This window comes from Bubalus bubalis, chromosome 8 (genome assembly GCF_019923935.1).
Source record: "Bubalus bubalis isolate 160015118507 breed Murrah chromosome 8, NDDB_SH_1, whole genome shotgun sequence".
NCBI lineage: Eukaryota > Metazoa > Chordata > Mammalia > Artiodactyla > Bovidae > Bubalus > Bubalus bubalis.
In genome coordinates, this window is record NC_059164.1 from 98,476,683 (window position 1) to 98,489,837 (window position 13,155).

The 13,155-nt window shown below is 44.1% G+C and overlaps 1 protein-coding gene across 6 annotated transcripts in view; it reads right to left on the bottom strand.

The window, feature by feature from the left end:
* LOC123327572 (solute carrier family 23 member 1) overlaps positions 1 to 13,155 on the bottom strand; it is a 69,736-nt gene that overhangs the window by 22,300 nt on the left and 34,281 nt on the right. For 5 of the 6 annotated variants that reach the window (XM_044946892.1, XM_044946893.1, XM_044946895.1 and 2 more), the window contains one exon: positions 7,491 to 7,650. The exons of the other annotated variant lie outside the window; for it this stretch is intronic. In XM_044946892.1, coding sequence (XP_044802827.1) covers positions 7,491 to 7,650 — 160 coding nt within the window. The remainder of the gene's footprint in view (positions 1 to 7,490; positions 7,651 to 13,155) is intronic. 6 annotated transcript variants of the gene reach the window in all.

The window sequence follows — 13,155 nt, forward strand, 5'->3', positions numbered from 1 at the left end:
AAATACTAAAAACCCCTGTTAACTCTGAGTCCACCTTGAGAAAAGAAAGGAAGCACAAGGACTTGATAGATCACTGAAGTACATTGCGTCTGGTGTGCTCTTGGACTGCACATCAGAGCACAGGCATGTGCAGAAAGGCTGTTTTTGAAAGGGAAGAACAGCAGAAAGTTCTGGCTGAAATTCACAAGTTATGGCTCAGACTGGTCTCATACCAGCATCCCAACCAGCACAGCACTCCTGAGATAACAGAAGTGTTGGTGGTTGAGTCCATGCCAAATGAGGACTGACCCTGGCAGATGCCCGATGCTTCAGCTCTGAGTGGGGCATTTGGTGCAGAGGTGGCCCAAAGGAGCTACTCAGCCACTCTCCCTCTCAAAGGCCATTCCTAACTAGTTTGCTACTCAGCACTGTTTGGAATTAGAGCACTACTGACTGGCACCAAATAACTCCAAGATCAGAAATCTCAATGATATCTTGAATGATGTCAGAAAGACATTCAAATAAGGAAGGGGCCTGCACGCATGTTAAGTCTCATCAACAGAACTTGCTGATTAAAAGGAAATAGTTACATTCAGGAGAAGAAAACATGGTTACACAAGGAGGAGTTCATAGGATCCATGAATAAGTGACAGTCCCTGCCTTCCCTGGGTGGGCACTACTTCACAAGATAATCTAACTCTAGCAACCAAGATTTGGATCTCACTATGTGGGTCTTTGAATTCAAAAAGCAAGTTGCAGTCTTGCTGAAGGTGCTTCTCACCCACCTGAGAAAGACTGAGACTGAAAGAGTGTAACATTTCAGTAGAAGGGCTTTGATGGAGAAGGAAGGCAAGTCTAAGTCCAGCCAATGAACAATGTGTGTGATGTGTTAGTGGACATGAAATTGCCCAGAATCATCCCTTTAGAATTTTAGGTTCTCAAGCTGTGGCCAATGGACTAGCAGTTTGGTCTGGCAAGTCGTTCATAGAGGCTGTACTGAAATTTCACCTTTTATGGGACAGGACTTAATAGTCAAATCTCAAATACTGGTGGTTCATATCAATGTCCCTGTGTCTTACAAAAGAGGAGGGAAGTATGACTTTGAATGTAGTCACTAGGGTCCAGGAGATGACACCTCGGGTCACAAGCCACACACACGTGGGCTCCCAAACTGCACAATCTCCATCTCTATCTGACATTGTTTGTGTTTCCCAGGATGATCCAGATTGATGACAATGATTGATTGATTGATGACAGTGATGGGCACAGGTGCCTCTGGTGGGAGAACATGAGGATAAATGGCCCATCACAGAGCTGGTAGGCTGCCCGAACCCGACATTCCACAGAGTAGGGAAGGTTTTTAGCACTCTTTAAAAACCTGGTGGTTCTGGAGAACTGTGGTGCTGGAGAAGACTCTTGAGAGTCCCTTGGACAGCAAGGAGATCAAACCAGTTAATCCTAAAGGAAATCAACCCTGAATATTCATTGGAAGCTGAAACTCCAATACTTTGGCCACTTGATGTGAAGAGCTGACTCGTTGGAGAAGATCCTGATGCTGGGGAAAAATTGAGGACAGGAGGAGAAGGGGGTGACAGAGGATGAGATGGTTGGATGGCATCACCAACTCAATGGACATGAGTTTCAGCAAACTCCAGGAGACAGTGAAGGACAGGGAAGCCTGGCCTGCTGCAGTCCATGGGGTCGCAGAGTCAGACATGACTTACTGCCTGAACAACAAGAAAAACCTGGTATGGACAGTGTTTCTGATTTGAACTTTGCTTATCCTATCACTGAAGCCCTGGCCCAGGCTACGATATAGGGACTAGCAACCCAGACTGAAATCACCATGAAGATCGACTTATATATTAAACAGCTCAAGGATCGCTGTTCACAGCATGAACATGACAGGAATGGAGCAAGAAATACAATATCCATTGATCTTTTCATACTTCATGACTGCTGCTGCTACTGCTAAGTTGCTTCAGTCGTGTCCGACTCGGTGTGACCCCATAGACGGCAACCCACCAGGCTCCCTTGTCCCTGGGATTCTCCAGGCAAGAACACTGGAGTGGGTTGCCATTGCCTTCTCCAATGGATGAAAGGGAAAAGGGAAAGTGAAGTTGCTCAGTCATGTCTGACTCTTTGCGACCCCATGGACTGCAGCCTACCAGGCTCCTCCGTCCATGGGCTTTTCCAGGCAAGAGTACTAGTGTGGGGTGCCATTGCCTTCTCCATATTTCATGACACTTCACCCCAAAGCAGCAAAACTACAGCAAAATTAGGATATGTGCTTGAAGCAATAAAATGTGGGTGACAAAGACAGAAGGGCAGGCTTTGCGGGGTAACAGTGTAAGCTCAAGATGAAGCTGAAAATGGGGCACAAAAGTGAGGCGCCAGTGGAGCAGTTGCAGCAGAGAGTAAAGAAATCTTATTTTCCCAGGACTAGAGCTTTAGTTGGGTTCCTTAAGATGGAATACTAGAATCAACTTAATTTGACTTGCTAGTATTCTGATGGTATTTATGGGCCAGATTGGAAAGTCTGGTGTTTTTCAGGATGCATCCTACCCCGTGGAAAGAATCCAGTGACAATATATTTATTAAATCATGTGAAAGTACCTTAGGAAAGGACACACAAAGGAAGGTTTAGCAATGTTATTTTTCCTGCCCACTAATTAAAAGTTATGGGAGAAAACTCAAAACCCCCTCTAGGAGCAAAAAAAATGGGTTGAGAAGGGCTCATCATGGGAAAAAAAAAGATGGTGGCAGAAAGAATTGGAGTCACCAATCTTGCATCAAATAATGCTACTTTTGCCCATTGTGTTTAAATGGGAATAAGAAAATGATTTCTTAGTCATACTTCTAGATACATCTTCAATCTGGGATGAGGGGTGCTGGCATCATAGTTGATTCTATGAAACTGAAACACATCTAATAAAGCTAGTCCCAAAGTATACTGGGCTGTACTGAATGGACAACAGGGAATGAACACTGTGAAAGTAGCCAGTACCGACAGTGATGCTGGCATACTTAGGACGTGGTCTGTGTGAACTTTGAGATTAAAAGGTCATAGACAGGTCATAGACTAACTATGAGTTCACAGGTGATTTACATGATACTTGATGAAATGAAAGTCACAGAAATAATGATAAATAACAAAATCTATATTATATTGAACTCTCATTTCAGTTCAGTCGCTCAGTCGTGTCCGACTCTTTGCGACCCCATGAATCGCAGCACGCCAGGGCTTCCTGTCCATCAACTCCCAGAGTTCACTCAGACTCACGTGCATCGAATCAGTGATGCCATCCAGCCATCTCATTCTCTGTCGTCCCCTTCTCCTCCTGCCCCCAATCCCTCCCAGCATCAGAGTCTTTTCCAATGAGTCAACTCTTCGCATGGGGTGGCCAAAGAACTGGAGTTTCAGCTTTAGCATCATTCCTTCCAAAGAACACCCAGGACTGATCTCCTTCACAATGGACTGGTTGGATCTCCTTGCAGTCCAAGGGACTCTCAAGAGTCTTCTCCAACACCACAGTTCAAAAGCATCAATTCTTCTGCACTCGGCTTTCTTCACAATCCAACTTTCACATCCATACATGACCACTGGAAAAACCATAGCCTTGACTAGACAGACCTTTGTTGGTAAAGTAATGTCTAGTCACTGGTTAAAGGGCTTCCCAGGTGGCACAGTAGTAAAGAATCTGCCTGCCAATGAAGGAGATGCAAGAGACTCGGGTTTGATCTCTAGGTGAGGAAGATCTGTTGGTTTAGGAAATGGCAACATACTCCAGTATTCTTGCCTGGAACATTTCATGCACAGAGGAGCCTGGCAGGCTACAGTCCACGGGGTCACAAAGAATCATACACGACTGAGCATACACACACATACACACACACACAAACACACCTGTTAATGTGGCAAGCATAGGAGCAGAAATGAGTCCAGGTGTTCAAATAGACCTATAAGATGAGGACAATTACAGTTAATTCTGTATCATTCAATAGCATCATGAAAGAATGATACAAGTTTACCATAGTGCACTCAGTAGAGTGGCTAACATGAAAAATCTAGAAAATGTTGGTGAGATTGTGGAGTAACTGGGACTCACATATGATGCTGGCAGGAGGGTAAACTGGAACATCCATTTCAGAAATGTATTTGCTGCTGCTGCGGCTGCTGCTAAGTCACTTCAGTCATGTCTGACTCTGTGCGACCCCAAGATGGCAGCCCACATGGCTCCCCCAACCCTGGGATTCTCCAGGCAAGAACACTGGAGTGGGTTGCCATTTCCTTCTCCAATGCATGAAAGTGAAAAGTGAAACTGAAGTCGCTCAGTCATGTCTGACTCTTAGCGACCCCATGGACTTTGCGCATCAGGATCCTGCGTCCATGGGATTTTCCAGGCAAGAGTACTGGAGTGGGGTGCCATTGCCTTCTCCGAGTGTTTACTAAATTGGAACATATACACAATTTGATGGTGAATTTTATACGTCAACTGGACTGAGGGATGCCCAGACAGCTGATAAAACATTATTTCTGCGGTGTTTCCAGAGGAGATTAGTATTTGAATTGGTGAACTGAATGAAGCAGATGGCCCTACCCAAAATGAGCATCTCTCTCTGTTAAATCACTTCAGTCATGTCAGACTTTTTGTGACTCAATGGACAGCAGTCCGCCAGGCTCCTCTGTCCACAGGATTCTCCAGGCAACAATATTGGAGCTGGTTTGTACTGGTTATATTCCAGGCAAGAATACTGGTGTGCTCTTCTCCAGGGGATCTTCTTGACCCAGGGATTGGACCCATGTCTCTTATGTCTCCTGCACTGGCAGTCGGGTTCTTCACCATTAGTGGCACCTGGGAAGCCCACCCAATGTGAATGAGTGCCATCCAATCCTTTGAGGGACTCAGCAGAACCAAAAGGCAGAGGAAGAACATTTTCGCTTGCTGCTTGAGCTGCGACATCTGTCTTCTGCTGCCCCCAGATATCAACACTCCTGGTTCTCAGGCCTTTGGAGTCAGATCAGGACTTACATCATTATCCCTCCGCCCCACCCCCCATTGGAGTGTTTTGTCAATTCTATTCCCTCTCATTGGTCACACTTGGGTAAGAATAGGAATCTTGTTAGGAATGTGTCTCCTCTGTATTCCCTCTTCCTTCATCTGTCACGTTCTGAGGGTGTGACCCTTACTGCAGCCATGAGGCTGCTGAACTTGGACTGGGTGGGATGCTGGATGGACCCTGGCTTCACTAAGGCTTGTCAGCTAGACTCCCAGGGATATCTACTAACAGACTCTGCTCTAGGTCCATAGCCCTGAATTTTGGAATGCCTTTGGTCCAGTCCTAGTGAGCCTGGGGGAGGCACACTAAGACAGTAAGTGAGGGCTAGAGTAATGCCTGAGCAAACTACCTTGTACTAGAAGGACTGGAAAAGGTCAGTTTTCATTTCAATCCCAAAGAAGGGCAATGCCAAAGAAAGTTCAAACCACCCCGCAATTGCACTCATTTTACATGCTAGCAAGGTAATGCTCAAAATCCTTCAAGTCAGGCTTCAGCAATGCGTGAACCGTGAACTTCCAGATGTTCAAGCTGGATTTAGAAAAGGCATAGGAACCAGAGACCATATTGCCAATATTAGATGGATCATAGAGAAAGCAAGGATATTCCGGAAAAACATTTACTTCTGCTTCATTGACTACACTAGAACCTTTGACTGTGTGGATCACAACAAACTGTGGAAAATTCTTTAAGGGATGGGAATACCAGACCACCTTACCTACCTCCTGAGAAACCTGTATGCAAGTCAAGAAGCAACAGTTAGAACCGGACACAGAACAACGACAGGTTGCAAATTGGGAAAGGAGTATGTCAAGGCTGTATACTGTCACCCTGCTTATTTAACTTACATGCACAGTACATGTTGTGAAATGCCAGGTTGGATGAAGCACAAATGGACTCAGGAGTGCCAGGAGAAATATTAATAACCTCAGATATGCAGATGACACCGCATTTACGGTGGAAAGTAAAGAGAAACTAAAGAGCCTTTTGATGAAAGTGAAAGAGGAGAATGAAAAAGCTGGCTTAAAGCTCAACATTCAGAAAACTAAATTGTGTCATCTGGTTCCATCACTTCATGGCTAATAGATGGGGAGATGATGGAAACAGTGACAGACTTTATTTTCTTGGGCTCCCAAATCACTGCAGATGGTGACTGCATCCATGAAATTAAAAGATGCTTGCTTCTTGGAAGATAAAGTATGACCAACCTAGACAGCATATTAAAAAGCAGAGACATGACTTTGTCAAGAAAGGTCCATCTACACAAAGCTATGGTTTTTCCAGTAGTGATGTATGAATTTAAGAGTTCGATCATAATGAAGGCTGAGAGTTGAAGAACTAATGCCTTCGAACTGTGGTGTTGGAGAAGACTCTTAAGAGTCCCCTGGACTGCAAGGAGAGCCAACCAGTCCATCCTAAAGGAAATCAACCCTGAATATTCTTTGGAAGGACTGATGCTGAAGCTGAAACTCCAGTACTATGGCCACCTGATGTGAATAACTGAGTGATTTCAAAAGACCCTGATGCTAGGAAAGATTGAAGGTGGGAGGAGAAGGGGATGACAGAGGACGAGATGGTTGGATGGCATTACTGACTCAATGGACATGAGTTTGAGTCAACTCTGGGAGCTGGTGATGGATGGGGAGGCCTGGCATGCTGCAGTCCATGGGGTAACAAAGTGTCAGTCATGACTGTGCGACTGAACAACAACAAGAACCCTACACCTTATAGTGTTTGTGTAACTCTGCCCCTGCTCCAGAGGAGGGGGGCCTTTGAGCCGCTCCAGGCTTACATATTTAAGGTCAAGCTGGGAGGGAGATGATTGGACTTCCTAGAAATCTGAGGTGACCTTCCCTCTCATATATTATTCCACCCATGAGACATGCTTGACACCTCACCTCCGAAGCCAGGTGAGGATGTTAGAGTCTGCAAGCTATGAGGCCTACTGTCCCTGAGGGTGTGGCTGGGCTTTCTGCTGACAATCCTGTGTGCTGGCTTCCTAATCTATCATTTAGATAAGCCAACCTGGAGCACGGGCTTCCTGGTGATTCAGAGTGTACAGAATCTGCCTGCAGTGCAGGAGATCAGGATTCCATCCCTAGGTTGGGAAGATTCCCTGGAGGAAGGCATGGCTACCCACTCCAGGATTCTTGCCTGGGGAATTCCATGGAAAGAGGAGCCTGGTGGGCTACAGTCCAGGGGGTTGCAAAGAATCGGACACGACTGAGCGACTAACACTCACTCAGCTCAACTTATCCTGGAGCATGGCCAAACTTTAAAGCCTGCTTCAAGGCCACCAGTTTCTTTCCCTGAATGACACAACTGAATTAAACAAGGACCATGTGTCTTAAAGTTTGAAATCTTGCTTAGCAGTGAGCTGAGAAAATGAGTCAACTCCGAAGCCCCTTTTGAGGACCACCCCATTCCTCGCACCCCACCCCTCAACCCAATACCTCTCGGATCCTCTTCTGCCATTCCTCAATGAATTCAGGTGAGCTGGTGTTCACCTGGCTGGCATTGAGTGTCCACGCGGGGCACTTCCAGGTGGGAAGAGACAGCATGGCCAGGGAGGGTCCCAAGAAAGCAAATGTGCCTCCCTGGAGAATGGGCAGCCTGGAGGAGGGGAAAGGAGACAGTTACCCATTAGCCCCTTTAACACTGGCCTGTCACTGGCCCCAGCAGAGGCTTTTTCATCCCAAGTCCTCCCTTGGTTTCAGGGCAACACATGAGTCCTGCAGTTCTCAGTTATAGGGAACTCCTGCTGCTGCTGCTGCTGCTAAGTCGCTTCAGTCGTGTCTGACACTGTGCAAGCCCATAGACGGCAGCCCACCAGGCTCCCCCGTCCCTGGGATTCTCCAGGCAAGAACACTGGAGTGGGTTGCCATTTCCTTCTTTAATGCAAGAAAGGGAAAAGTGAAAGTGAAGTCACTCAGTTATGTCTGACTCTTCACGACCCCATGGACTGCAGCCTACCTGGCTCCTCTGTCCACTGGATTTTCCAGGCAAGAGTACTGGAGTGGGGTGCCATTGCCTTCTCCAAGGGAACTCCTATCAATCTCCAAGTCAGATCCACAAACTGTGCCAAACTTTGGTCAGGTAGGAGAGGTGGGGAGGATAAGACCAGCAGACCTAATCCCAGTCCTGGAGATGTGAGCCCAGGAGCAGAGAGTCACATACTGGGAAATGATCTGGGGCAGCACAGAGCTCAGGGAACACATTTGGTGGGTGCCACTGTCTTCCTCAGTCCCACAGAAACTTCCCCAGACCCCAGGATCAAAGCACAGTGCACACACGTCAAGTTCCCCCACTGACAAGAGATGCACAGCCTAGAATCTGGGTGGCCAGATTCCTTTGCGCCTTCAAAAATGAAAGGTGATTCCAGACCTCTGCCTCCAGGCTCCTTTCTATCACATGGACTGAACATGCTTGAGGTCCATTATCAGGGCGTGTCCCCCACACAAGCCTTCCTTCTTCCTGGTCAGTGTCTCACTCTGCCTCTGTGAGAACTTCCAGCAGTGTCCATCTGACTTGTCTCCCTTCAAGGTGAACATAGCCTGATAAATCAACCTCCAATAACCCTGTCTTACTAGAAGGTCAGAAGCTGTTAAGGCTGACCTAGTCTCCTCACCTGCATATTATAATAGAGCTGGTGCGGAGGGAGAGTGGAACAGGATCTTAGCCTCTTGCTTGCATTTGTCATAGTATACCTTACCCAGTTTAGATACTTGTTCTTAACAATACTAGAAGAGTACTTTTGAAATCAGGATTCCATGAAGATAGCTTAAAGAGTCTTCTTGAGAACGAACCCATTTTATTTAATGAAAATATAAAGTATACGAAAGAGTTTTACTGCCTAACTGGATTTTGTCCTGGCTGAACATAGGACCTAGCAAGGGCTGAGCATCAGCCTCAGATGAGTTCACCGGCTGATCAAGAGGTGCACCCAGGCATGGAGAGAGCTTAGACCTCCAGGTGATTCTAACATCAGCCAGGGTTGAGAATAACTGATCTAGATTCATAAATCTAGACCCATAAGGCTCCAAAATAGATTAGAATATATGGCACACACAGGGCAGGAAACATGGGTGATGGAATGGGTATGTATGAATGATTTTTTAGTTAAAAAAATTATGGTGGGGAGAGATAAATTAGGAATTTGGGATTAACATGTATACACTATTATATATATAAAATAGGTAAACAACAAGGACGTTCTGTATAGCACAGGGAACTATAATCTATTTTATAATAATCTATAATGAAAAAGAATCTATATATATAATATACATTTATATATATATATGTATAACTGAATCAATTTGCTATATACTTGAAAGTAACAACATTGTAAATTCAGTTCAGTTCAGTCACTCAGTCGTGTCTGACTCTTTGCGACCCCATGAATTGCAGCATGCCAGGCCTCCCTGTCCATCACCAGCTCCTGGAGTTCACTCAGACTCATGTCCATCAAGTCAGTGATGCCATCCAGCCATCTCATCCTCTGTCGTCCCCTTCTCCTCTTGCCCCCAATCCCTCCCAGCATCAGGGTCTTTTCCAGTGAGACGCATGAGGTGGCCAAAGTACTGGAATTCAGCATTAGCATCATTCCTTTCAAAGAAATCCCAGGGCTGATCTCTTTCAGAATGGACTGGTTGGATCTCCTTGCAGTCCAAGGGACTCTCAAGAGTCTTCTCCAACACCACAGTTCAAAAGCATCAATCCTTTGGCGCTCAGCTTTCCTCACAGTCCAACTCTCACATCCATACATGACCACTGGAAAAACCATAGCCTTGACTAGATGAACCTTTGTTGGCAAAGTAATGTCTCTGCTTTTCAATATGCTATCTAGGTTGGTCATAACTTTTCTTCCAAGGAGTAAGCGTCTTTTAATTTCATGGCTGCAGTCACCATCTGCAGTGATTTTGGAGCCCAAAAAAATAAAGTCTGACACTGTCTCCACTGTTTCCCCATCTATTTGCCATGAAGTGATGGGACCAGATGCCATGATCTTCGTTTTCTGAATGTTGAGCTTTAAGCCAACTTTTTCACTCTCCACTTTCACTTTCATCAAGAGGCTTTTTAGTTCCTCTTGTAAATTCCCATTGTAAATTAATTATACGTCAATTAAAAATTCATAGAAATTATGAAGATAAGTATCTTGACAGAGAAGGGAAACACACTATATCATTGCAAAATCCCTTTTGAGGTTTTAAAATGGACATAGACACCTTTGTATATCATAGGTACAGACAGTATGTAATCCAAGATTTGTGTTTCAGGTTTTTGCTGTGATTCCATATGCATATTTCATTAATTCAACAAATATTTACTGAGGACTTGCTCTGTGGGAGGCACTGGTTGTCAGGTATTGGAAATACCACAGTGAGTGAGACAAAATTCCCACTTATATTCTAGTTACATATTTCCTGGTTAGCCCTTATACTAACTAGTCATTTACAGTAACTCACTCTCAGGGATTCTTTAAACAGTTTACAGTTATAAACAATCCATCATTGCTATACCACCGTGGCCCCAGCCATTTCAGTATTACTGGGTTCCATGAGGGCAGAGAAGTCTAGTTTTCTCTTCTATCCCTCCAGCACCAAGGTTAGTATTACGAAATCTATCAACACTGGGTTTTCTCGCTTTCATTTTTTTAGTTTAATAGGCATATAATGAAATCCTGACAAAAGTGAATTTGCATTTCATTAAGTCACAAAATATGTGATTTTTATGTCTGTTTTTCCTTGTCTATAAACTGTTTTACTCATTACATAGAAATTAGACACTGCCAAAATATATTTAAAACAGTTTTACTGATGGTGAGATTTGTTTTCACTTAAAAAATATTTTCTGTTATTATATCCCTAACTTAGAACTTATTTAAGGGATATTTCAAAATTTTCAAGGAGTTCAGCATTTTTCTAAGTCTGTTCATGTTATTTTTTTCAAGATATTACATGTAGTTGGGATAATGTACTAACATGATAGATGCACTTTTTATCTTTTTTTTTTTTTTTTTTTTGGTTGCACCTCTCAGCTTGCAGAATCTTAGTTCCCACCAAGGGAACTTGCATCAAAAGCACTGAGTCCTCACCACTGAACCACCAGGGAATTCCCTCTACCTTTTTGAAACTACTAAATACATTTTATGTTCAAGAGCAAGATGAATTGTTTCCATTAATTTACTAGAGTGTATTCCTATGTCCTAAAAAAAAAGCCTCTTGATGAAAGTGAAAGTGGAGAGTGAAAAAGTTGTCTTAAAGCTCAACATTCAGAAAACAAAGATCATGGCATCTGGTCCCATCACTTCATGGCAAATAGATGGGAAAGCAGTGGAAACAGTGTCAGACTTTATTTTTGGGGGCTCCAAAATCACTGCAGATGGTGATTGCAGCCATGAAATTAAAAGACTCTTACTCCTTGGTAGGAAAGTTATGACCAACCTAGATAGCATATTGAAAAGCAGAGACATTACTTTGCCAACAAAGGTCCATCTAGTCAAGGCTATGGTTTTTCCAGCAGTCATGTATGATGTGAGAGTTGGACTGTGAAGAAAGCTGAGCACCAAAGAATTGATGCTTTAGAACTGTGGTGTTGGAGAAGACTCTTGAGAGTCCCTTGGACTGCAAGGAGTTCCAACCAGTCCATTCTAAAGGAGATCTTTGGAAGGAATGATGCTAAAGCTGAAACTCCAGTTCTTTGGCCACCTCATGCGAAGAGTTGACTCATTGGAAAAGACTCTGATGCTGGGAGGGATTGGGGGCAGGAGGAAAAGTGGACGACAGAGGATGAGATGGCTGGATGGCATCACCGACTCGATGGACGTGGGTTTGGGTGAACTCCGGGAGTTGGTGATGGACAAGGAGGCCTGGCGTGCTGCAATTCATGAGGTCGCAAAGAGTCGGACACGACTGAGCGACTGAACTGAACTGAACTGATTCCTATGTCCTACAGTTAGATTCACACAACATATCCATAAATTCTTCCTTCCCTCTCCTATACTCAGATCTTCAATCCCATTTTCCATCCATTCCTGTCCCCCTCCCCACCTTGTTTTATGAGCATTACCACCTTGCTCATAACTCCTTATTGATACTCTTTTGACAGAGATCTATGTATATTTCTTGCATTTCTACTAGTTTTCCTTTTATGCACTTTCTTGGTACATGTTGAAGATATATGCATTCAGTATCACTACAAGGCTTTCATTGTTCTATATACATTTTACCTTTTATGGTGACTTTTATGTGTATCTCAGACCTGCTTTTAATTTCACAATTAATTTCATCTTATTTTAAAATTTTTACCTTAAATATGATTCACTATTATTATACATGTGTCTTCTAATTCTTTTGTGAACCACAAATTGTTGATTTTTAAAATTCAACATTTTAGAAATAGAAGGGCCATTTGAAGCATATCCAACCTGGCCTTATCATTTTATAGATAACGGATCTGGAGCCCAAGGTCATAAAGTTAACCAGGATGTCTTGGGGTTTTTCACCACGGTGCTATAACACCAGTTAAGAGCATGGTATAGACCAAAGGCAAGTTTGAAAACGACTTTGCCTTATCAGCTGTGTGACCAAGGCATGTTGCCCAACTTCTGCAAGCCTCAGTGTCCTCTTTGACAAAATATAGTAGTAATCTCCCAAGGAATAACTGTGAAGATAAAATATATGTAAGTGATTAGCATGATGCCTGGAGAAGAGCTCAATGAATAGAATAATTTTCATTATTATTCCCCCTGAAATGTGCCGTTACTTCTGGAAAGGGTCAGTCAGTCAGTTCAGTCACTCAATCATGTCAATTCTTTGTGACCCCATGGACTGCACCATGCCAGGCTTCCCTGTCCATCACCAACTCCTGGAGCTTGCTCAAACTCATGTCCACTGAGTCAGTGATGCCATCCAACCATCTCATCCTCTGTCATCCCCTTCTCCTACCCTCAACCTTTCCCAGCATCAGGGACTTTTCTAATGAGTTGGCTTTTTGGATCAGGTGCCCTAAGTATTGGAGCTTCATCTCAGGCATCAGTCCTTCCAAATAATATTCAGGGTTGATTTCCTTTAGCATGGACTGGTTGGATCTCCTTGCAGTCCAAGGGACTCTCAA